This window comes from Galleria mellonella, unplaced genomic scaffold (genome assembly GCF_026898425.1).
Source record: "Galleria mellonella isolate WM207_F2 unplaced genomic scaffold, CSIRO_AGI_GalMel_v1 utg312, whole genome shotgun sequence".
NCBI lineage: Eukaryota > Metazoa > Arthropoda > Insecta > Lepidoptera > Pyralidae > Galleria > Galleria mellonella.
The window spans coordinates 11505121-11532775 of NW_026442074.1; the positions used below are offsets into that span (position 1 = coordinate 11505121).

A 27655-nucleotide genomic window follows, 5' to 3' on the forward strand; every position below is an offset into this window, starting at 1 on the left:
GACCGTATGCTTGTTTGCCACCTCAGTGATATAAAAAAAATTAATTTGTTTGTTTATAATAATAAATTAATTTTGTGTGTAACTAGTGCTCTACTGTTGGTCCTTTGTTTTTGAGGTTGAGAGCATTCTAACAGTAAACTTTGAGTCAAAAGACTGTACTTAATTTAGTAATTGTATATTATAATATGGAATAAATCACCTAATATCATATTCCTGGGGGGAAAGGGATTGTTAGCAATGGAGTTTGACAGCCCCATTGCCAGCAATATGCCTTATTAGGTTGACCTCCGCGTGGTTCCCCTTGGAAACCATCGTGAACAATTCTTGTTGAATTCGTCACGATGGGCTAACTGACCTACTTCATCCTCACCTATCATCCTTCACTGGTGCCCCGCCTGTGTATACCGATAGCGCGGGTGGGGTTACCATTCCATTATCATCCATTAAAAAAAAAACCATATTCCTGTTTAGTTAATAAATTAACTTATTAAAAGACTTGTCTCGTTTATCAAACAAAAAGACTTGGATAATTATTTTTATAATTAGCTTCTTTTTTTTTGTCTTAGGGAATACCGTTTCACTAAATGCTCCGAGTATTTTACACTTCGCTAACTTTAACGTAATGGTAAATTTGCGGTTTACTTGGTTTGGTTTTAAGTTTTTTTTTTTTTTTGTTTTGAGTTACGAGTATTATAATTTTATAACATTTTGATATTATGGGATGAATTACTTTGCACAATATATGTAGAGAGTTTAATCTAATGCAGTATTCATATGACGGTGAGTGAATCATTATGGTGTTTTATTTGCCATGTGGTCCCGGCATAGAATAGGCCACCCTTTCTTTTCTCGTGGATGTCATAAGAGGCGACTATAGGAGGGTAAGGAATGGACAGCAGCGTCTCTCTTAAAACATCTTCAAATCTTAACTGCGGTTACCAATCCGCCTGCCGCCGGCAACTATTGGCAAAATCCGCCAAAGGGACATCATTTGTTCAACAATGGATAGTTAAAGGCTGATATGATAGTAATATTCATTATTATGATCTAAATTGGTCAGTTTTTTTAAATGTATTTTTTTTTTATTGCGATACTTTAATTTTCCCTTTGTTTTTTGCGCTTGACATGGGTGACAATACATCAAATTCTAGCGGAAACAAAAGTTGAGTGAAATAAATGAATCTGATTTAACGATTGTCCCGACTTTGTTTACAACTTGATTTTTCAAGTTTCTAATAAATATCCATTTTCTATATACAAAATAAGAAAAAAATTACTAAGGTAATATACATAATTTCGTTCAAAATAACTTAGCAACTTTTAGAAACCCTTTGAATTAGTGACTTTCACAACACGTCGTGTTATTTTAGATCTTTTGTCCGCTAATTCTAACTCTTTCAGCCAAAACTTTCTCGAATGCGTGTTGTCCTAAACTATACATAATAATAATAAAGCCTTTAATTTCTTACAAAATTACAATATTATTTCTGATAGGTATGCTAATTTTAAGTTATTTTAATTGTTAGTTAATTAGTTTATATATCTTTGGTGGTTATTGCATATAGAGAATATACTATATGCAATAACCACCAAAGATGCTCATTTGACTGTCTTTTGCCATTTGGACCCAGTTAGGGCCGACTATTCTTTTGATCTCATCTTCCCGTTGTGACTCTGCTTCTTTAACTTTATATATATATACTTTTATTCGGCTCATTTATTTTTTGGTGTAACCCTTTCCCACTCCGCAATCTTTCCTTCTACAAGTTGATACTTCAACTGATAAACAACTCAGCGTAGATTCAATCCAATTTCGTACAATATAACAACAACTAAACCGCACACTTGTGTCATTTATATTCGTATAATTCCACGAACAAACTCGGTGATTACGAGGAATCACTCGAACCTGTTTCTCGGAAGCTTCACTGCGACGCCAGAAATAACATTTCTACTGATGGGTAGCCGGAAAACTAGAATTTTATTGTACGAGGTTTGTCCGGAAAGTACGTATAAAAGTTTTTTAAAAATTTTATTTTACAATTATTCAGGTAAATCAATTTTATCCCCTTCAAAGTACTCCCCCTGTGACATAATGCACTTGTGCCAACGCCGTTTCCACTGTGAGAAGGCTCCTTGAAAGTCCTCTGGTTGTAGGTTTCTCAGCTGCCCCGTCGTAGCTTTTTTTATCTCATTTATGTCCCCCAAATGCCGCCCCCGAAGTACCAATTTGGTTTTTATATTCGGTCACCGTATAATTTTTACTCAAAAACTCACGGAACGATCTTGGCGCAAATTTTTTTCATTTGAAGTTCGTTTCTTAGAATTTCGTGGACCACGGTTTTGCCCAAATTAAGATCTTCAGCCACCTGTCTGACCGTTAAACGACGGTCCCCATTAACACAAGTTCGAATTCTTTCCACGTTTTCGTCGGAATGTGAAGTGGAAGGACGTCCTGAACGTGGGTCATCTTGAACCTTTCTCGGCCCTCTCTGAATCTTTTTAGCCACTTGTGGACGGTTGGTTCCTTCACAGCATCATCCCCATAAACTGTTCTGAGATCGGCAAAAATTTCACGGCCATTCTTGCCGAGTTTCGAGAGAAACTTGATTACGACGCGCTGCTCTTCAACGGAAGCGGGCTCCATGCCGACGGGGTTTCGTTAAGAGGTAACTTCACAGATGGCGTGACAAGCCAGTTCGCACCGCACGGCGGTCAGACCAGAACTGAAGCATTGTTAGGGACATAAGGAAGGGGTCCTGCGCTTACCTGGCCTCCCCACTCCTCTTTCTCGCATTCCAGAACACTTTTATACGAACTTTCCGGACAGACCTCGTATAACCATTGGGTTTCATAAATGTTAAACATATATTTACCTACGATGAGTGTAATGTTGTCCTTATTAGCGGTACATTATCTTTATTTATATACTAGCTTTAACCCGCAGCTCTGTCCGCATGAATCAGAATATAAAGTATCTTACAGTTTAGTAGCTTGTACATAAAAGATTAACAAATATCCATCCATCTACAAATTTTGCAATTTATTATATTATAAATTACTATTTTAATCGAAACAATAATAAATACAATTTTACTTTGGGAAAAACTAGTATGAATTTTCAATGTTCTACGTTATTGGTGTACGCTGACGGGGCAAAATTTCAATACTCATCACAACGAATTCAACAAGAATAAATCACGATGGTTTCCAGGATAACAGCAGGGACGCAACCCTGATTGGGTAGATACAGCAATGGTACTTTTATATCCCATTACTAACAATCTTCCAATAATATTGATTCAGAATTGGCGAAAGAATTATCGCGTAACATAGCTACAGAAAGACACAGACAAATTGAAAAATTCCTTCTTATGAAAGTAGGTTAATAAATAAATAATAAAAATATTTAAAAATTGGTTCGTTATGAAAATTTTAAATTCATTGAAAGCGATTTACCGAAAGGGATTTGCCCTCCATTCCTTTAAAGAGTCGAAATCTTTTTCTAAAAAACTATTTACGAACAGCAAGCTTGTAGTTAACATATCGTAACATATCGTATTTATTAATATTCAAACAAATTTTTAAAAATAATTAAAGATTCTTGCTTAAGTGGTGCAAAATGCTTGCGTACCTACATGGCTAGCAATTTTTTCATAATTAAAAATAAAAAATATTCGTTAAAAAATCTTTTTTAAAGAAGCTCACGTAATTTATTGAAATGACACTTATTTACATAAAATTTGCATAGCAGCCGTACACTTTATTTAGCCAGAACGCTGGCCCCCTGCGTCGCTCGCGATGCCTCCGCTGGCTTAATGCATTTGCACTCTAATTAAGATTTTTCATATGAAACGAGAGTTTTAAACTTTCAACGGTGCCATCCTCCAACGAGAACAAACATGCAACGCAAGTAAAGCAAGTTTTTACTGAGTTAACTAGCTGTGATCCGTGGCTTTGCCCGTGTGAATCAGTACAAAAAGTATTCTATGTATTACGCTAGGATATAACCTATCCATGTACCAAATTTCATTCAAATCTATCGAATAGTTTTTGTGTGAAAAAGAAAGAAACATGTATATATTAATCCGACCATCGGTACAAACTTTTCCATTTTTTTTGATAGGTGAAAATGGTATGGTAGCACCGCCTGCGCTAACGGGATACGCTGGCGGAGCAACAGTGAAGGGTGATCGATGAGAATGAAAACAGGCCAGTTAGCCGATCATGATGAATTCATCAGGAATTAACCATGATAGTTTGCAGGGGGAACCGCGAGGAGGTCGACCTGGTTGGGTATATTGCTAGCAATGGGTTTCTCAGTCTCCATTATTAACAATCCCTTCCCCCCCCCCCCCCCCCCCATTTATTATATTAGGTACCATCAGGTGAGTCACAAGTATACTCGTTTGCGCCCTGTGTTGTAACAAAATTGCTCAGTGTTTGGCCACGTGACAGAATTCGAATAATTGTCCATCAGGTTACGTCAATACATACCATACCTTCTTCCTGTGACTTCCTCAAATCTATTGCTGAAAATAGATATAGTTTTAAATCAGAGCTATTCCTTATGGCAGTCTACGAGGGAAGCTTATTTTCACCAATGGAGAATTTAAAACTAATTTTTTTTTTATACAACTTAGAATGGCAATCAAGCCGACGGCCCACCTGATGGAAAGTGGAAACCGTCGTCTATAGACATGAGCAGTACCATGGACATAACAGAGTGTACTGTTTCGCCCATGATACCCCCCATGCGTTGCCATTCCTGAGGACTCAGGTGTTATTCCTCTGTACCCAGTAAATTCACGCCATATCCCATCCTTCAAACCGATACTAATAACTAAATTACTGATCACACCATGTTTGCATTTTCGGTTCATGGAACTTTTTGCTCTTTTGAGGGCAAAGCCATAAACTGAGTTGTGACCATTTTGTGTTACTATGGCACACGCATGAAAAAAAAAGAAAATTGTTGTTTTATATATTTTGCTTTTTGTTGCTTTTTTGTTTTTTATTCTTTTATCTCTTTTACTGTGTATTATGTGTATGTTTGTATTGTAATTTGTGTGCTGTAAGTAATCACTTCACTTCACCTTCTTTTTCGGCTTTGCAGATTCTTTGAGCTATATCAATCACTTTTTTGTTATACCACAAAGGTGGTAAACAAGCATACAGCCCATCTGATGATAAACGGCCATTGTAACCTATAGACGCTTGCAACACTAGAGGTGCCACGTGCACGTTGCCGATCCTGAAGAAATCTTAATATGCCCTTTTTGAAGAACCCCATACTGTAGTCTCAAGGGAGAACCTCGGCAGGGAACCCATTCCATAGCCTGAGCGTTCGTGGGAGAAAATTTCTCTGATACCGCACAGTACGTGACTAATATATATATAGAATAAATAAATAAAATGCGTACTTAAACCAACTAAATAGATTAATCACATCCGCTATTACAAATACAAGGTCACCCCCTTATCATACCGCTACTCTCAAACAATAGGTCGGCTACCTAATGGCATAGCAGTGTAGCCTACACCCCAGTGAATTGACCAAGTTATGATTCACGAATCGAACCGGCACCATTGTACCAATGACTAACTTGGAAAGGTGACAATGACTCATTACTTGAATGATTTTTATACTTGGAATGTCAAACAAGCTGCTCAAATGATCAGTAAGGGTACTCTAAAGACGAGGCGTTCTCTAGAGACCGAGCCAAGCAACAACCATTACCAGAGGGAGACTTTGTACAAAAGTCGTTTGCTTGGGTACCTCTGTCCCATTCGTGTTTCAACCATGAAGCAGTTGTGTTTGCATGGCTGTGTTTTGGTTTGAAGGATGGGATATGGCGTGAATTTACAGGGTACAGAGGAATAACACCCGAGTCCTCAGGAATGGCAACGAATGGGGGGTATCATGGGCGAATCAGTATACTCTGTTATGTCCATGGTACTGCTCATGTCTATAGGCGACGGTTACCACTTTCCATCAGGTGGGCCGTCAGCTTGTTTGCCATTCTAAGTCGTATAAAAAAAAATCGAGCCCTTAAGACTTAGGAGATATTTTGCCTCTTTTTGTGTATTCTACCGCTTGTACAACGGACTGTGCTCAGAGGAATTGTTCATTATGATGTCCACGACTACTTTCTGAGATTGGCATTGACAGGAAGTTCACCAGCACACCTCAGGTCCTACGGTAACCGCTTATTATCAGGTATCATCAGGGCCGTATGTTTATTTGGCACCTTAGTGGTATAAAAAAAAAATACATCACGGAATACACTGTGTCACTTATAATGGGCTACAATTCCAGATGATCCCGTTTTTTCATCTCAAATACTATTCTTTGAGTTTCTTATCGTCACCTTAGAGTCATAATATGAGTTTAAAATTTTTTCAATACGGCGATTTAGACTCGAAATTATTAAAAAAGTTCTTATTGGAACTACCGGCAGAGAAATATCCCAGACTCTATTGAAAAGAGCAATAGTGTCTATTCACATCGTGGTCCGAACTGCACATGGTGTGAACGAACAGAGATTCGTAAAATTTTGTCACTTTAATGACCATCCACTCTATGCAAATAGCAACGAATAGAGCAAATAGAATATGCAAATAGAACAAATTAAAATCATAAATATGTTCTAAAACAAAATTATAAAAGCCGACGAATTTTCATAAAATAAACATTTTTAAAACATGGCTATAATTTTATTTTCTACTAAATAATCGTTGTTAACTTTGTTAAAAATATAAAATTAATAGCATATTCTGACTAAGTTATTTATAATATAATTAATTATTCATTCTATTCTTAATTTTACATTTTATTTATACAATTTAAATTACGTGTCCTTATTATTAATTTTTTTTATAATATTAAAATATCTTTATTAAAAAAAAATGTTGCAAAAGGCGGACTTAATGCTAGTACTCTAGCTCTACCAGTCAACCTTTGGGATGAACAGTGAATCACGAATGCGGTACTTCATTATTGGAATAGGGTAAAGATAAAATATTATACCATATTATTATAATTTGCAATGTTATAAGGTAACCGAAATGAGGTATAGTGTCCATGACTTTGTTTTATACAACTTAGAATGGCAAACAAGCTGACGGCCCACCTGATGGAAAGTGGTAACCGTCGCCTATAGACATGGGCAGTACCATGGACACAACAGAGTATACTGTTTCGCCCATGATACCCCCCATGCGTTACTATTCCTGAGGACTCAGGTGTTATTCCTATGTACCCTGTAAATTCTGTCTGTCTAATTCTGGGTTCTGTACCTCGAAAGGAACAACGGAATCCTTAGGTAGGGGCGGAACCCCTTATTCCTTCTAAAACTTAATGGGGACTAGCGACCCCATTGCCAGCAATAAACGCTCTCAAGTCGAACTCTTTGCGGTTCCTCCTGGAAACTACCGTGATTGATTTTTAGCTGAATTCGTTACGATGGGCCAACTAACATGGTTCATCCTCACCTATCATCCCTCACTGGTACCCCGCTATTATATGCCACATAGCTCAGATGGAGTTACCATTCTATTATCAAGCATTAAAAAAAAGCCTAACCTTAAATCCAGACTCAGACTAAGACCAGTCCTACATACATTTTGTACATAGCATGTGTTTAGGATTTATTACGATGTAATTTTGGAAATAATCAAATTAAAGACGGAGACTAATTTGTATGACTTTTATAACGAATAACCAACGATAGAATAGAGAATTCAAAGCAACTTATTCTTGCCGCCCTCTCGGCCAACAAAAAAGAATCAGGCGTTTAAACAGCATGAATATGAAAGCAAGAGTAATATTACAAAACTATATATACGCACCGCAGACACAGTTCGAGTCCGAGGGCTTAGGAAAGAGGAGAATGTTTCTAGGAACGGCCGGCGGCCCGTCGGTTAATGGCTGACAATTTCCGCTGAACACGCACCACTAGATGGCGTTACTACTATTTCGATGCACAACTTGTTTCAAAGGAACGTTGAAATAGTGTTGTACAATGTTTCAGATGTTGACGGATAACCACCAACACCTTCTAACTGACATTTTTAAAACAGTTGTAGATTTTTTTACTAAGTAAATTTAGAGAAAAAAAAAAATACTACACATAATCTATAATTACATAATCTATAGTTAAAGAACCTTAGCGGCTAACCTTTACCATAGGGAGATTTTGTACAAAAGTCGATTGCTTGGGTACCTCTGTCCCATTCGTGTTTCAACCATGAAGCAGTTGTGTTTGCATGGCTGTGTTTCGGTTTGAATGATGGGATATGGGGTGAATTTACAGGGTACAGAGGAATAACACCAGAGTCCTCAGGAATGGCAACGCATGGGGGGTTGTCATGGGCGAAACAGTATAGTCTGTTATGTCCATGGTACTGCTCATGTCTATAGGCGACGGTTACTACTTTCCATCAGGTGGGCCGTCAGCTTGTTTGCCATTCTAAGTTGTATAAAAAAAATAATATGAAATTTAGTACACACGTATTATATGGAATGAAGAAGGACTTTTATTCTACTTTTTATCCCGGTCAGTAAAAACATAACAAAGCCACGAGTAAATGCTAGTCTGTGATAATCTTCAAAAATTTACAAAATAATAGTCTAAATACGTATTTGTATACATACAAAAAGATACTTAGAACATCTTATTTCCAAAACCAAGCAAGGAACACAAACGTTTGCTTCTGTACATTTTATTGATAGCTCATCCTTTGATCTGGCGTTTAAATGCCGCGCTACAAAACGTGGATCACATGTTCGGAACTCGTATAAAGGGCACTGGGAAAGAAAACAAACACCTAACAATAGACGCTCAGTCGAATGTTGCGGAGAAAGCACGTTTTGATATTGAAATACAAAAGTATATTATTAGACATCACCTGATCGGCTTTATCTGGTGGCAAAGAAAAGACATTGCAAATTTTTGGAAAGCATACATTGTTTTTATTACATCAGCAGTTCATTGTGATGAACATAGGCTTATAGGGGAGGTTTTGCCAGCAGTTGCCACGCTTGGCAAACGGGCACCGAAGTTAGACTTTGGTGATGTTTTAAGAGGGACGCTGCTGTCCATCCCTCGGCCATTAAGTTCGTTTAGTCGCTCATAATTATCATTGTTCCGCTCTAATTGTATATCGTGTTATAATTCAAACTCTTCGTTACATTGTCACCATGGGGTGGCATTAGGGGGCAATGCCTACCTTAAAAAACCCAATGCCCTACCTTAAAATGAAAGGCCCCAAGAAATATTTATTTATTTCTTATTGCATTCCATAATATAATCAGTAGATAACATTTCAATTATGGACCCTGTTGGGCACAGCAAGTAGGAGAGAGCAGGACAACACTTCTTTCACTTTAGAAATAGTCTAAGGATCTGTTACAATATTATCCAGTATATATGGCTTCTGCCATACCAAAAAGTTCTTTTGCCCTACCTTAAACTTGGGTCTAGCTACGGCCCTGATTGTCACATTTTTATAACACCAAATCCAAACTAATTTTAGTATCTTAATAGATTTTTTATTTAACACTATTACATAATTTTGCTTACATTGATAGATATGCAAGTTTTGTAGTGATTCATTTGTTTGTGACACCCAACGGCATTAATTGATACCGTTGGCCCATTAGCGTGCTCATTTAGAATATTTCTCATGCGAGTAGGTATTACTGTAAATTGTATATTAAATGATCATCGATCAAAGTCTTCGGTTAATCGGATTTGATTAGTCATATTTTTGATGTCTATTCATTAAATATTAGATATTACAGAATTTATTTATTTATTCATTAATACAAATATGTGTACATGGCGGACTCAATGCTAAAAGTATTCTCTCCCAGTCAACCATAGGGAAGTGTCAGAATACTCGAATGCGGTACTAGTAATTATTGATATACATACATACTAAAATTACATATATAAAGGAATAAATATATATTGTCATTGTATAACTATTTACTGAAAGAGGAGTTAAAAAAAAATCAAAGATGTACACAGTACAGTACAGTTTACAAAACCAGCAAACACAATGGGGTAATAAAAGACTCTGTTTTTAGCTGTAGACACTTCATAGTGGTTGGACAAGGAAGAAGTTTGAATGCACTAAAAGCCGTGTTTCAATAGATTTCACAGTGCCATACAATGCAGTCGAAGACAAACCGAAGTGTCGGAGGAGTGTTACATACGAGTAAATTATTTAGCCGCGCGCCCAAGAGCTGCGCAAATATTAGTTGTCAGGCACAAGTGGCACAGTACATTCAGGCGAGCTCTTAAAAACAGTTTATAGCTTGCAAATGGGTGTATTTCGCATGCACCCGATGCCCGATACCGTTATCGACCTAAAAACTTGTAGAAAAACAACGTATTGAATTTCAAATGACACGCTTCCTGTTTTTAGGAATTAAACTAATAAATTATAGCAACAACGGTACCGCGATATCAAATCGTTAATGTAATCCTAATCTTGTTGTTGGAACAGTTAAATTTAATCTTGGAACGTATATAAATAAAACTATACGCGTGAAATTACTGTCGACTAAAAAAGAAGTACACAATTTTTTTTAAAGCAATCTTTTTACGCTTTGGTGTAGATAAATGAATAATGCAGATTTTTTTTTTCAACCAACTTCATAAAGAAAGAGGTTGTGGACCTCCTGTAGTTGTAAACCGATTTATAAAATTGTTTTTTTATCTAAAAGAATATACTTACAGATCGCTCTCATAGAAATTTTATCAAAATCGATTCAATCGTTTAGATTTTAACTCAAAATAACTCGTTTTGCTACCACGTCGAGTTTTTTTTTTTTTTTTTTTTTGTGGAAAATGTTAATTTATTTTATAACAAGACTGCGGAACACAATCTTATTTATTTATACGATATAGTGCCTCGGAACGGCTACATTTGTTCATAGGTTATCAATTATATGAGACAAAAGTACAAAACGATATCAAACAAGAAGTAATAAAAAAACAAGAGCCTATTTCGTAGTTTTATTTCTCTCCATTGAGCAAGTCCTTGACTTTTCATGACCCGCTTTCATTATCAAAGCTCGGTACATCGCACAGCCCAAAAATTAGGCAGCTATCTAATAATAGTAGTTGCATTTCGCATCTGCTTCGCAACGAACGTGTCTGCTTTCGAAACTGTTCCGAGAACAGTGCACTTGTGTCCGCCTGCGCCGGCTGTGTACAAAAATAAATACAATGAACACTTTCCCGCGGCTGCACCGACAGTTCACGTCGCAACCGACAACTGGTCGCGTACAAAACTGACTTTTTACAAGAACACAATAAGGTTGGATATAAGAAGCGTGGCTGACGAATTACGTTATTCTGTTGTGCCGAGTCGAGAATGCGATGCGTCACGGAGCGGCAGCGAGGGAGCGGCGCGGGGCGCGGGGGCCGGGGGAACGGGTCATCGTGCTAAGCGCGCCACATAATATAGCTATAGGTAGCGTTGTTTGATCAAATCTGTAGCATAGCGTAGGTATAGATATGGTTTACGCTACGCTGCCGCTGTTGCCAGCCGGCGGTGCGCTCCGAAGGTCACCGAGATAGGCGGACGACTGATACGCGACGTCGTACCTACTTATAGGTAGATACATATATACACACAAGCAGGAATGTTCAGTTTGTACAAGAGTTCGCGTAAATACATTTGAAGCGTGCAAACAGCGCCTTAAGAATATGTTTCATACAGTTACGTATCAGGCCCGGATAGTACCGGATCTTTTTTAGCCTACAACGTGGCAACATTTTACGACAGACCGATTAGAGTAAAGCAATTCTTAGTTCATAGACTGATGGAAAGATGTCAAATTCACTATTTTCAGCGTTTAACGACATCACAACGGTTATCTGCGAATGCCTTATATAATAAGGCGGACAATATTTTACACGAGACACGGAAAACATATTTCTGTATTTATTCCAAATATAATTAATTTAAAAAAGAGTTGGTTTTAATACCAATATTCTATAATATTACAGTCATTTCTCTATGTAACTTAGAAAAATAAAATTAATTAAAAGAAATTTCGATAAGGAATTTGTAAATGTCAGTTAGGTGGTATTGGTGGTTGAGCGTCAATTTAGTAAAACTTTTTTATTGATTTTTATTGCCATCTGGTAGTGTTTTATCATCTACTTGTTTGCCATTAAACAATTTTTTTATGCAACTTAGAGTGACAATCAAGCTGACGGCCCACCTGATGGAAAGTGGTAACCGTCGTCTATAGACATGAGCAGTACCATGGACATAACAGAGTATACTGTTTCGCCCATGATACCCCCATGCGTTACTATTCCTGAGGACTCAGGTATTATTCTTCTGTACCCTGTAAATTCTGTCTGTCTAATTCTGGGTTCTGTACCTCGAAAGGAAAACGGAATCCTTATAGGCTCACTTCGTTGTCCGTCCGTCCGTGTGTCAAGACCCTTTTTCTTAGGAGCGCGTGGAGGTATCAAATTGAAATTAATATCATATACACAGGTCTGCAATCTCTTAAAGCAGAGAAAAAATCGAATTTCTAAATCGACGCAATCAAAAGATACGGCCGTTTTTGTTCCATTTATATCGCATATTTTGAGATTCACAAAGGGAATCAAAACCATATAACTATAACGGTACTTCCTGTTGAACATGAAATTTGACAAGAACCAATGCCATGTAGCAAAGGACACCAATGCCATGTAAAGGAAAAAATCCTAAAACCGTAAATTTGTAGTAAGTTCACAAAAAAAAAAATTAACTTGATGATTTTGTACAGAACCCTCGTTGCGCGAGGCCGACTCGCACTTGACCGGCGTATTTATATAAACGATCGACTGTTACAAGTTACTTTATTCAAATGATATCGCCAACTACTAGTTATTCTTTCCCAATTATCTTGTCTACTGTCGGTCCGTCTAGTTAAAATGCAATGTACCTACGTATCATATAATTTTCCTGTACTCATTTACCAGCTGTACATTGGAACAGGATCTCGTAATGGTCAACCAAGCGCGTATACTCGACTAATGATATATATCTACAAACCAAGGGTGACAATTGTTAATAATAATGCGTGAATTTACTGGGTACAGAGGAATAACACCTGAGTCCTCAGGAATGACAACGCATGGGGGGTATCATGGGCGAAACAGTATACTCTGTTATGTCCACGGTACTGCTCATGTCTATAGGCGACGGTTACCACTTTCCATCAGGTGGGCCGACAGCTTGTTTGCCATTCTAAGTTGTATAAAAAAAAAAATGGGGCTAAAGGCCCCACTGCTAGCAATGTATAATTTTTTTTTAATTTTTAGACTACAATTAGATCCATTTTGTTAGCAACAATTTCCTTACAAACTATGTTAGTAAACAAAAAAGTATTTTTTTTTTACAACACAGGGGGCAAACGAGCGTGCAGCACACCTGATGGTAAGTGACTACCGCCGCCCATGATCACCCACAACAACAAAGGCATTGCAGGTGTGCTGCCGACGTTTTAAAAGGGAATATAAAAATTGAAGTAAAAATTTAGCAATTACCAATTAGCCTAACCAAGCGTGGCAACTACTAGGAAAACCCCCCAAGGGGAGGCCTACGTTCAATAATGGACAATTATCGACCGATATGATGATAATGATACGAATTCATGTTGTTCAAGAGACAAGAACAGCTATTGTAAGCTGACAGCCAACCTTTCACTTTCTAATAGATGATATCGGAATGGTAACCCCACCAGCGTTATCGGTATCTATTGGATGGGGCACCAGTGAGGAATGATAGGTGGGAATGAAAAGGCAGGTAGTTTTTTTTCAATGGATGATAATGGTACGGTAACCCCGCCTGTGCTATCGGTATACACTGACGGGGCACCAGTGATAGAGATGATAGGTGAGGATGAAAAGGCAGATCAGTTAGCCCATTGTGACAAATTCAACGATAAATTAGATGTCACGATGGTTTCCAGGGGGAACCGCGTGGAGGTCGACCTGATACGGTAAGTTGACAGCAATAGGAACTAACCTCAACATTACTGACAATCTGACTGTTGTAAAAACAAACGAAACTGAGTCCAAAAATTAGGAATTCATTCGATGGTAAACCCCCAGATCTCTTTATACACAAGGAAGTAATCACACTATTTAAATAATCACCAATCCACTCAGCCTACAGACGGTGAGTCATCACAGTATATGATGTAACTCCCCTAATAAGGAAAACATGTGTATTTACTTATATATCTGAGAGTGTTCTCAAGTCAATTCTCAAATGTTTTTGTTTCAACGTTCATTAACAAACTCTTGGCTCCGACTGTCGGACATTGATTTATTGAATTCCACTTGTTAAGATACAGTAATGGAGGTTTCCGTCCCTTCTGTTTTTCAAAAATTAATAATGTATTTTATAATTATGTCAATCAATATTCAAAAACTTGAGTTTGGAATCCAGAACCTTCTGTCTTTTCATGAAAATTTAGGGTAAATGTAAACAAAATATACTGTATTGCTTATAGCAGGACCAGGCACGTTGGCAACCCTCTCACAAAGGGGGGAAAGGGATTGTTAATAATGGGATCTAACAGCCCCATTGCTAACATACCCTAACAGGTTAACCGGGGAGAAGGAATTGTTAGTAATAGGGAGTTTAGTCCCCATTACTATCAATATACCCTATCAGATCGACCTCCACGCGGTTCCCCCTGGAAACTATCGTGACCAATTTATCATTGAATTTGTCACGCTTGGCTAAGAAAAATAAATTATATTTAGCCAGAGATCACTACTCACTCGACTCCGAAGACCCACACAAAGACAGAGACAGTGTCCTTGAGACAGTAACGCTACAGTGAAGTAAACAAATAGTCACTGTCACGCGCGAGTTTGACAGCCGAGTGTCTACGTACCTAGTGGTACGTATAAATACCTCGCGATGCGCGGGAGTCGAGCGCGGTGGCGCCACGGCGCGGCGCAAGGACGAAGTAACACGTGGTGACCGGGACACAGCGTGGGGGTCACTTGCAGAATTGTTGGCTTTATTTGTGTAATACATCATACTTTAGTAACGTTGATATACCTTTTAAATTTCAATTACTATTATAAATAGAAAAGTTGATTAATACAGGACTACCATTGTTTTTTTTTTATTTCAGTACATTTTTTTTCATACAACTTAAAATGGCAAACAAGCTGACGGTCCACCTGATGGAAAGTGGTAACCGTGGCCTATAGACATGAACAGTACCATGGACATAACAGAGTATACTGTTTCGCCCATGATACCTCCCATGCGTTGCCATTCCTGAGTACTCAGGTGTTATTCCTCTGTACCCAGTAAATTCACACCATATGCCACCCTTCAAACCGAAACACAACTGCTTCACGGTTGAAACACGAAAAGGACAGAGGTACCCAAGCAATCGACTTTTGTACAAAGTCTCCTTTTGGTACATTCCGTCTTTTACATTCCTTAAAATTCTTATAATGATATAATATTAAAAAGACAATAATCTTTTTATTGAGGATTTATTAGATACAAATTTTTGTATGAAATTTTAATTTAAAAAAAAATCTAAAATAAAATATTATCTGGATGCGCAGCCCCTAACAAATGCCCCCCCCCATTTGTTAGGGGCTGCGCAGGCAGTTGCCTACAGTACCTATAATAGATATACCGACTCTGGATCCATATATCAACATACTAACTAGTAAATCCAATTCAGGGAGGAAGGAATTGATGATTTGATGAAGGATGGGATCGGAGGTACGATGGAGAATTGGGGTCATTGACTATGTTATAAAGGAGAGGTACATATTGATATAAAGAAAAATAACATCTGCGGGTCTCAATTTCGTGTTTTTGTTTATACCAAAATCGGACCAATAAATGGAGTGTAACATTTCGTTCGTCATACATCCTATCATAAAAGTCCAATGGAACAATATTTTAACATTTTTAATATTTCCAAACGGCATGTATTATGTAATTTTAACATCAAATTTGTGTTTCGTTTGGCTCCGAAATTTCGGAAAACATTTCACGGTAGGCCCTCTGATGTCATAATTGGTGACGATGTAAATATGCAGCTATCTATAACTACGCACTACAATAGGTTTATCTAAATGAGTGTCCATTCATTTTGTTATATAGATTATGGCACACTTATTGTTAAAATAATGCGTTTTACTATTTATGCTTTTTGAACTTATGGACGACACGATTTCCATCTGCATTTTTATAGAATAAATAAATTGTTCGAGAGTGGAAATTTTATATTTAGATATCGGTAGATTCTAATGATTTGATTACGCATTGGTATTATTTTATTACATTTTCCTAGAAGTGTGATCAAATTGATCATAATAAAATACTCGTAGGTAGAATTGGATATACGTGAATGTGGAGGAAGCGAAAGAGGTTTGTTTGAATCGAAGCATTTGGCGTTCCATTGTTTCTGCCTACCCTAATGAGAGACAGGCGTGACAGATATGTATGTATGTATGTATGAATATACGTTTTTTAATGGATGATAATGGAATGGTAACCCCGTTTGCGATAACAGTATACGCTGGTGGGGCACCAGTGATAGGTTGATAGGTGAGAATAAAAAGGCAGTTTAGTTAGCTTATTGTGATGAATACACTTGGAATTCAGCACGAAGGTTTTTAGGGAGGACCACGTGGAGGTCGACCTGACAGGGTATATTCCTAGCAAAGTGACTGGTGGTTCGCAGTACTAACAATCCTACAACAGGCCCATCCTGACGAATTCAACAATAAATGAATCAAGATGGTTTCCAGGAGGAATTGCGTGGAGGTCGACCTAATAGGGCATTTACAATTATGTTATTTCACTAATACAAGTATGAGGTAAAATAAACAAAAATATACACACAAATTGATAACAGAATGGAAAAAGGACGTGACAAAACTTGAACATAGGTGTCACCCAGTACGCAGTAAGCCTTAGTGCAAACGGAGGTCACCGCAACCTTCGTTTGCCTTCCCCAAACGCCCAATATTTATATTAATTCGCAAATGTTCCTCACACTTCTTTGTCTGATAAGCTCGTGATAAGATAAACAGGTGACTTAATATTAGCAGTGTCTGCCAAAACCACAGTATGAAATTCTTGACAAATATTTGCCTGATATATGTAGTCATATGATTTCGAATGAACTCAAGGAGTTGAAGATTCGGAATGACAGTTAGATTTAGATAAGAATTAAACTCTATTAATCGGGGGATCGGTTTTTTTTTTTTTGATGGGTAAAAATGGTATAGTAACTCCGCCTGCACTAACGGGATACGCTGGCGGAGCACCAGTGAGGGGTGATAGATGAGAATGAAAACAGGCCCATCATGATGAATTCATCAGGAATTAACCATGATAGTTTCCAGGAGGAACCGCGAGGAGGTCGACCTGGTTGGGTATATTGCTAGCGAAGGGATTCTCAGTCTCCATTACTAACAATCCCTTTCCCCCGCGAGCGATCGGTTATAAATAAACATCTATATCTTATTTCGAGATTGGATAATTTAATAGCAAATTCAGATGTTAAAGTCACATTTTTGTGTAGCAATATGGAAAACGACAATGACATGTGGTCTCAGAATAGAATAGGCCATCCCTACCTTTCCCGTGGGTGTCGTAAGAGGCGACTAATGGAGGTCAGGGGATGGGCAGCAGCGTCCCTCTAAAAAGAAAAAGTCAAAGTCTGTTGGTAACAACCCGCCTGCCAAGCGTGGCAACTACTGGCAAAACCCACTCTATAGGGCAAAATGTTCATCAGTGATAACGAGTGATATGATAACGATGATCACACTCCGGATTCTCACGGCTGTAATTCATTACAAAACATTCAGTGAAGGGGGGGAGGGATGAATTGTAAGTTTAAATTAATGACCCCATTGCTATCAAGTTGATCTGGATGATGGACTTTTTAAGCGGACGACGTGGATCCCCTCCTCCCTCAACCCTCGTCAGCGTAAATTCATCGTGGTAATTCCTGGTGACTTAATCACGACGAGCGAACCGAGCTGACTTTACCCTCATCTATAATCCTTCACTGGTAACCCGCCAGCATATACACACAGCGCTAGCGGTGACCCTATTCCATGTTCATTCCATTAATATAAAAACATAAGTAATTAAAAAAATATCTAAATGACAGTGAAACCTGTATCAAAATCAATTGCATGATGAACAGCTTTGTTTCTTGCCCATTCTTCTCAGCTGAAATTGCATTCCGAAATGTAGATTCATAAAAATAAAATACTTTTTTACAATACGGGGCAAATGAGCATGCGGCTCGCCTGATAGTAAGTGACTACCGCAGCCCATAATCACCCACAACACTATAGGTATAGCAGGTGTGCTGCCGGCCTTTTAAAAAGGAATATGCTCTTTTCTTGAAGGTTATGTTGTCGTATCGGTTCGGAAATATTGCTGCTGGAAGTTGATTCCAAAGAGTGGTTGTGCTATTCAAAATTGCTTATTTATTTATAATTTATTGTACACAAAAATTACATAGTAAAAGTCTATATAAAATAAAGATGTACAACAGGCGAGCTTAACTCTGTAAGAGTTCTCTTCCAGCAAACACTGAGTGGGAAGGAGCATTAATTACCACTTTAATTGAATAAAAAATATTTTTATTTAGAAAAAAGAACAGACAGACACGGTTTGAAAATTTGTTTTGTACTATATAATGATGTAAGTATAATAAGTTTTAAAATACGTATCGTACATGTAGGTACTTGGTTATACAGGCAGTGGATAAGAAAAACGAAGTTATCATTCTTGCCGCCGGAGGGTTGGTTACTTGTTTTTTCAGCGTTGTAGAGCCTTAATGGGGGCCGAAATAGCTCCCCCAGCGTTTCAGGGGAATTGCGCTATGAGGGAGGATGCGAGTTTTAGGATATAATGGTTGTTTTCCGAGCCTTTGTTAAGCGGGTTAAGACTTGGGATGCGTAAATTATGTATCAGTGTAGTGTACGCTGAACAATATACGTTGTAAAGGATTTTGTTAAAAAAATACTAGCTGTATTCCGCGACTTCACCCGTGGTAGTGTCGTGATGTTCCTTTTTATTCAATTACTATGTTGTTTGAAAGAAAAATAATTTATTTAGTGGCAAACATTGGAACGGCTAACAATAAAAATAAATTCTAGTCACTAGAAAGGCTCCTAGTCAGCATGTGTCGTTTAGGTATAAATACCCTGTTTATGAAGAACCAGGCAATAAACATCTGAGAACAACTGAATTGTCTGTTATGACCTTCCTCGAGAGATGAGCTATCGAATGCAAAATTAATTTTCCAAATCTGCCAAAAATTTGCATTATTACAAAAAAATTGTTCTAGAAATTAGCGCATTCAAATCAACAAAAAATCATACAAACTATTTATATAATATATATTAGTACTAGCTTTTACCCGCGACTTCGTCCGTGTGTCGGGGATATGTTTACTGATCAAGATAAAAAGTCGTCTACGAGGTCTGTCCGGAAAGTTCGTATAAAAGTGTTCTGGAATGCGAGAAAGAGGAGTGGGGAGGCCAGGTAAGCGCAGGACCCCTTCCTTATGTCCCTAACAATGCTTCAGTTCTGGTCTGACCGCCGTGCGGTGCGAACTGGCTTGTCACGCCATCTGTGAAGTTACCTCTTAACGAAACCCCGTCGGCACCGGAGCCCGCTTCCGTTGAAGAGCAGCGCGTCGTAATCAAGTTTCTCTCGAAACTCGGCAAGAATGGCCGTGAAAGCAAAGAGTGGAAGACATCCGGGGAACCACGAACAAAAAAATCAAGAAAATCCCGCTCAAATGTCAAGACAATGTTGATTGTTTTTTTCGATGTTCGGGGGATTGTCCATCAAGAATTCGTCCCTCCAGGCCAGACAGTTGATGGAAAATTCTACGTCGATGTGCTCAGACGCCTCAAAGCTCGTGTGGCACGAGTTCGTCCAGAATTGGCGCGAGAGGGGCGTTGGATTCTTCACCACGACAATGCCCCTGCCCACACCTCTCTTGTTGTCCGTGAGTTTTTGAGTAAAAATTCCATTACGGTGACCGAACACCCCCCTATTCGCCGGATTTGGCCCCGTGTGACTTCTTCTTGTTCCCAAAAACCAAATTGGTACTTCGGGGGCGGCATTTGGGGGACATAAATGAGATAAAAAAAGCTACGACGGGGCAGCTGAGAAACCTACAACCAGAGGACTTTCAAGGAGCCTTCTCACAGTGGAAACGGCGTTGGCACAAGTGCATTATGTCACAGGGGTAGTACTTTGAAGGGGATAAAATTGATTTACCTGAATAATTGTAAAATAAAATTTTTAAAAAACTTTTATACGTACTTTCCGGACAAAACTCGTATATCCTTTTCCATCCCATATAGTTTACTATATTAAATTTCATAGTAATTGGTTAAGCCGTTAAGGCGTTATAAGTCAACAAACAAACTGACTTTCACATATAATAATATTATTTACAAATATTTGTACAGTATAATAATAACGAGCAATCGCAGGGAGAAGGGATTGTTAGTAATGGGGATTAGCATCCCCATTGCTAGCAATATACCCTATAAGGTCGACCTCCACGTGGCCCCCCTGGAAAACAACTATAATATATATTGATCACGATGGGCTAATTGACTTGCCTTTTGATTCTCACCCATCATCCCTTACTGGTGCCCCGCCAACGTTATATTATTAGCGAAAGCGGGGTATCCATTCCATTATCATCCATTTCTTTTTTTAATGGATGATAATGGAATGGTATCCACGCTTGCGCTATCGGTATACACTAGAGGGGCACCAGTGATGGATGATAGATGAGCATGTAAGCAGGTCAGTTAGCTCATCGTGACGAATGCGACAAGTATTAGTCACAATGGTTTCTAGGGGGAACCGCGTGGAGGTCGACCTGACAGGGTTTGTCAGCAATAGGGACATTAGTCCCCATTGCTAACAATGCCTTTCCTCCCCATTATCATACATTAAAAAAAATGTGAACGTAGACTTAAAATAACTGCCCACACCATCCACCAGATTTCGACAATGATTCACTTATTAGCCGGATCTAATATTTCTCAAATTATCTGCTAATCTCTATACTCACATCTATGTGTGTGTGAACTGTGAAGTCATATGGACGAGTGAATCACTCGCACATATAAGCTGCTAACATTTTCAACAGAATCGTGAAGCAGTTGTGTTTGCATGGCTGTGTTTTGGTTCGAAGGGTGGGATATGGCAGTAAATTTACAGAGTGCAGAGGAATAACACCAGAGTACTCAGGAATGGCAACGAACGGGGGGTATCATGGGCGAAACAGTATACTCTGTTGTGTCCATGGTACTGCTCATGTCTATAGGCGACGGTTACCACTTTCCATCAGGTGGGCCGTCAGCTTGTTTGCCATTCTAAGTTGTATAAAAAAAAATCAAAAAGGAAGATTCTCAATTCGACTGTATTTATTGAATTGTACGCTATATCTTCGAAAATAATGAACGGATTTTAATGATTCTTTTTATTTAATCTAAACGTTTGTGTTAGTTCTATTATCCCATATTACTTTTGTCAAAATTTGATTTATTTTATATTCCTGTATTTAACAGGAAGTCCTGTTATGACTACGACGTGATGCAAGCCACGTCGAAACGTCGGCAAAAAAATAATATTTACTGGCAATTTTTCATCTTGTTAAATCCCAATAGTGTATTTAAAATATGTGTCAATAACACGAAAGTTTAAAACTAAATTAGGTTTTTTAAAGGAAAAAAAAATCCAATATTTAAACGTAACAAAAAATAATGTCATATTAAGTTACTAAATAATTGTGTTGTGTTTTCTATTCAATTTCGTTACTATGTAAGAACTAAGCTCATAGATTTGTTTTTTGATAGGTGAAAATGGTATGGTAACCCCGCCTGCGCTAACGGGATACGCTGGCGGAGCACCAGTGAAGGGTGATAGATGAGAATGAAAACAGGCCAGTTAGCCCATCATGATGAATTCATCAGGAATTAACCATGATAATTTCCAAGGAGAACCGCGAAGAGGTCGACCTGGTTGGGGTATATTGCTAGCAATGGGATTCTCAGTCTCCATTACTAACAATCCCTTTCCCCCCTAAGCTCATAGATTAAAGATAACCTGCGACTAAGCTAGTAGCACAAGGTCGGCAACAATACTTTTTTCACAACAACAAAAGCATAATGTTAAACAGCTTAGGATAAAAGTATCCTAACATATATAACGTATTTGTAAAAAATAACAACTATAATATGCACATATATAAATATATAGCATTCCAAATTAAATCCAAATGCGTTCAGCCATTATTGCATGATTTGATATCAATCATCCCAACGTAATATTTCAGAAACTAACATTTATGATATTAGTATGATTCGGCCATTTTGGGCGAGGGAGTGTTGCCAAACGTAATATTATTGTAACGTTATTTCAGACTGCTACGATATGTACATCAGCCTGTTATAGGTCAAATATGACGTGAAATATAGTCTATGGTTAAAATTGTTGGATATGATGCATCATGTCTGCATTGCGAAAAAGGAATACAAGAGGCCTGGCACACATAGGCATTATCTATCAGTTAATAGCAAACTGCATGGGGGGAAGACATTGTTAGCAATGCGGACTACCAGTCTCATTGCTAGCAATATACACTATCAGGTCGACCTCTACTTGCCCCCCCCCCCCCCTGAAAACAATCGTGCTGAATTCCAGGTGTATTCACCACGATGGGCTAACTGACCTGTTTTCATTCTCACCTATTATCCCTGACTGGTCCTCCTCGACGTATACCGTTTTTTTTATGGGTGAAAATGAAATGGTAGCCCTGCCTGCGCTATCGGTATACGCTGACAGGGTACACGTGAAGGGTGACAGGTGAGGGTGAAGGCAACTCAGTTGGCCCATAGTGATCAATTGAACAAGAATTAACCACTATGGTTTCCAGGGGGAACCGCGTGGAAGTCGAGACCTGTTTTTTTTTATTTTATTTATTCATAAACAAAAATTGGTATTTGAATGTCATATATAGGGATAGGGTGTATTGCTAGTTATGGGGAAATTAGACCCCATTACTGACAATCCATTTCCCCCCGGATCTAACAGTTTCAATGCTAGTAATATGTCCCTGTCAAGTCAACCACCTCACGGTTCCCTCTAAAAACCATCGTGGTTCATTGTCGTAAAATTCGTCACAGTCGACTAAATGACCTGCTTTCATCCTCACCTATCATCCCTCACTGGTGCTCCGCCAGCGTATACTGATAGCGCAAATGGGATTACCATTCCACTTTTACGCGTTTAACCTTTACACCACGGAGGTCATCGGATTGACCTTCACCTTTGTAATTTATACTATTTATAAAACATAGCACCTTGATAACCTTCATTCAATCTAGGTATTTACTTTGTGGCATTATAAGCAACTGATAAGAACATACCTACCCATTATATAAAAAGGCCGATGACGTCATTGCCATCTGTGTGTATGTATTGTCCGTCCTATCTGGGCTTAGATATAATCATCAAAAGCACGTGACTAGGTGTGTATCCAAGTAACGAATTTACTTGAGCATAGTGTGGCCTTTTGCCGTGTAGTCCGGCATAGAATGGGCCATCCCTTCATTCCCTGAGGGTGTCATAAGAGGTGACTAACGAATCATGGGCTGTCACCTATAGATATGGGCAGTACCATAGCTTTAACAGAGATACTGTTTCGCCCATGATACTGCGTCCCATGCGTCGCTATTCCTGAGGACTTAGGTGTTATTCCCTCTATACCCTGTAAATTCACTGCCACATCCCACCCTTCAAACCGAAACACAGCCATGCAAACACAACTGCTTCACGGTAGAAACACGAATGGGACAGAGGTGCCTAAGCAAACGATTCTTGTACAAAGTCTCCCTCTGATATTAGCTATTATATATATATTATATTCTATATCAGTTGGGAGTTTGGTGATATGTTTTAACCTTTTTCAGACACCAGCTCCTCACAGCAGTTTTTCTGTATTAATACAATCTTATTTTATCCTAAAATACATCATGTGTAAATCTAAGTTGTTTGTGAGGAGACAGATATAAATAGGTATATTATTATTATTTTAGCTACTGAAAAACATTGACTCTTTTCATGATAAATTTTCAGTTTGAAAGAAAGTATCAAAACAATGTAATAAAAACGTTCTTTTTAATGGATGATAATGGAATAGTAACCCTGCTTGCGCTAACGGTAGCGGGGCACCAGTGAGGAACGATAGGTTACAATGAAAGCATGTGCCACCGTGATGACACCTGGAATTCAGAACGAGTTTCCAGGGGCACCACGTGGAGGTCGGCCTGGTAGGGTATATTGCTAGCAATGGGACTGGTAGTCCGCATTACTAACAAGCCCTTTCCCAAAAGTTAAACTGGGTTTGTAGGAGGTATTACATTCTTATGAATAAGGGCGTAACTAATATTTTAAGGAAAAAAGATTTGTCTGTTTGCTGATTACTTTCTTTATTCTTTATTTTACACAAAAGGTTATTGGAATGTAAAAACAAACATAATAGTGCACAAAGGCGAGCTTATCTCCAATAGAGATTTCTTCCAGCAAACCCAATATGAGAACAACTGACAGTTCATTAGTAGTTACAGTCATACGCGTGTACCGATCGACTTAACTGTTATAGTTAAAAATAAATAAATAAAATCTCTTTACAATTGATAATTATAATATAATATATAATGGATAAACTCAAAAATTCCTAGTACAGATTAAAAAAAAAAAAACTCATTTACCTACAGAAAGTTAATTATCAACGAAAAACACTAAGTTATATATTGTTTTCTAAAATTCTCCCTCGACTCGTGACAAACAAATTGCAAGTGGTTTATAAAAATAATAATTCGGTAGTTAATTATTTAATTATTGTAATAATTCATTATTTTCATTATTATTTATTTAAACATTATCTGATTTTTTTTTGATGGGTGAAAATGCTGTGGTAACCCTGCTTGCGCTAACGGGATACGCTGGCGGAGCACCAGTGAAGGGTGATAGATGAGAATGAAAACAAGCCAGTTAGTCCATCATGATGAATTCATCAGGAATTAACCATGATAGTTTCCTGGAAGAACCGCGAGGTCGACCTAGTTGGGTATATTGCTAGCAATGGGATTCTCAGTCTCCATTACTAACAATCCCTTCCCCCCAACATTATCTGATTAGAATGTCATACATACTTAGATTATTAGAGACAGGTAAAATACTTAGGTATCTTACTCCGCGCATTTTACAAGGTGATTTCAAAGTCGTTATACGTATGAATTAGAGATTGTGTCCTACAAAAAAAAAAAACTTCAATTAAGACAAAACCTACTGTTTTCACTTAAAATCTAAACCGCTGAACCGATTTTGATAAAATTCCTATAAGACTATGCTTTGAATATATTCTTTCAGATACAAAAAAAAAGGATTTTTAAATCGGTTCACAACTGACGGAGATATGAAATAATAAACATAAAAAATATATATATAACCGAATTGAGCACATTATTCTTTTTGAAGTCGGTTGAACAATATTATAATCATGGAATATAAAACATTACAAGTAGGATAAAGATTTCGTAAATTAAAAATACAATTACAAATGCATCGTGTTAGTATTGGCAGGCTTAAAATTATTTGTCATTTTTAACTTCAAAAAATATTTTCGGTTGCATTTCTTTTTTTTTTATAATTGTTACCTCATAACTCCATCAGACGTAAACCAATTTGGAAATTTCCTTATTTATCTGAAAGGATATACTTACGGATTGGTCCAATAGAAATTTTATCAAAATCGGTACAGTAATTAAGTTTTAATACCAAAATAACCCGTTTTGCCGCAATTAAATTCTGATTTTGCACCACAATCTTATTTATTTCATTTATAATACCAACCCATGAGGAAAATACCCCATACCATAAACATATATCTATGTAAATATATATACCTATATAAATCTCAATATTATAGACATGTAGTATGTAGCCTAAAAACTTCTTAGCTCAAAGTATAAAACCATATATTATATACCTAAACATCTATTTGCTGAAATATAGAAGATAGGGACTGTAGTAAGATAGGAAATCGTATTTATGCCAATTATGGTACAGCTTTATGGTGCAATACACCGTGGTAGCTATAGGTACCAATCAACACAACACTATATTACAGAATAAGGACTGTACATAGAGGTATGGCTGTAACAAGATTAATAGTAAACATTTCCCTATTTAACTATATCTATATTAATAACTATATACTAATTACTAACTAGTACTGGGCATGTTGGTTCCAGACGAACTATCGATACCATCCCATGAGCCATAGACAACGAACACGTCGTCTGGTCCCCACGAGGCACTGCAGCCACGTCGTCACATGACTCAACCGGAGGTTTAGGTAATGATCACATAGCTACCTTGTTACGATGTCTATCAACACCTCCCCCGATGGAGTCGACCACACCATATCACTAAAACACTACACGTAAAGTCCACCTGCGAACCGAGAGCACCATCTCACTAACGGATAAGGACCTTAATACACGTTCCCGAATGATAACGCGGCCAAACAAAAAAAAAACCGGGGGTCCTAAGAAGGTCGAATCTGGTATTTTTTTCTGAAAAGCTGGCAACGTCGCGCCAGTCGCCGGACGGACGCGCGTACGGCCCGCGCGCCGCTCATTGGCTGAATGCGGCGGCGGCCATCACTGCGCGGCTGGCGGTCGGCCAATGACGCCGCGTCCCGCACGCCCCGCCCACATCCTCTCAGCCTGTTGAATGAATTTCGCGGCAGTCGCGCCGGGGACATTCGACGTGTTTTACGTGCTCAATAATGTTAAGAGAATGGTTCGAAAATCGAAAGGACGTGAATTTAGATCTCAGTGTCCAAATAAAATATAAACAAAATAGTAGAAGTACATTTAAATAGGTTATTAAAAGTGTTGTAATAGCTTATATAATTAAAACAAAATAAAAAAAAATACATCATGCGCAGTAGTAGGTAAAATTGTAGATGAGAAAATCAATTAAGGTAGCGATGTAACATAGTGAAATCAAAGTGTGATTGATGTGTCTCAATTACGGTTAAAAAAAATAAAAATTATCTGTAAATGTAAAAAAAAATATACTTTTTCCTTACGGTATTATCTTTGGCACCGCCATTTTTTATTACCTGAAACAAGAAATGCATAGTAAAAAATATATCGAAACTGTTATGACCGTTAGCAATCAGATGCAGTACCTAGCAACTGGCGAGAAATACAATGAAGTAATTACAGTGGACAAAATTAGTGGTAGTTAGTTCCACTTCGGCTATTATTCGCGCTACATTGTTCAGCGTTCACGCCTTACAATTTTGTAGACGTCAAGTCGTTGATAAGTATAACATTACTGCGCAGTAGGTAAAATTTGAGATCCTAATGAATTATATTTAATTCATAGACAATATTGCGTGCCATAAAATTTTACCTTTTATTAAGGCTTGTACATTTATTTATTAAAAAAAAAAAAAAGGCGCCCGGTACAGAGACATTTTTTAAGTGACTTTAAAAATAGGTTC

At 37.9% G+C, this 27655-nt stretch overlaps 1 protein-coding gene and 1 long non-coding RNA gene across 2 annotated transcripts in view; both read right to left on the minus strand.

Annotated features, from left to right (window-relative positions):
* Positions 1 to 26793, minus strand: part of LOC113521076 (uncharacterized) — a 98552-nt gene extending 71759 nt beyond the window's left edge. The window contains exon 1 of the mRNA XM_052895909.1: positions 26514 to 26793. Within this exon, the coding sequence (XP_052751869.1) occupies positions 26514 to 26563 (50 nt within the window). The 5' untranslated portion in view covers positions 26564 to 26793. The remainder of the gene's footprint in view (positions 1 to 26513) is intronic.
* Positions 9272 to 14807, minus strand: LOC128200940 (uncharacterized). The gene is made up of 2 exons (XR_008252976.1): positions 11364 to 14807; positions 9272 to 11219 (listed from the first exon to the last, which is right to left on the minus strand). It is a non-coding gene; the product is annotated as an uncharacterized LOC128200940 (long non-coding RNA).
* Positions 26794 to 27655: the final 862 nt, after the last annotated feature.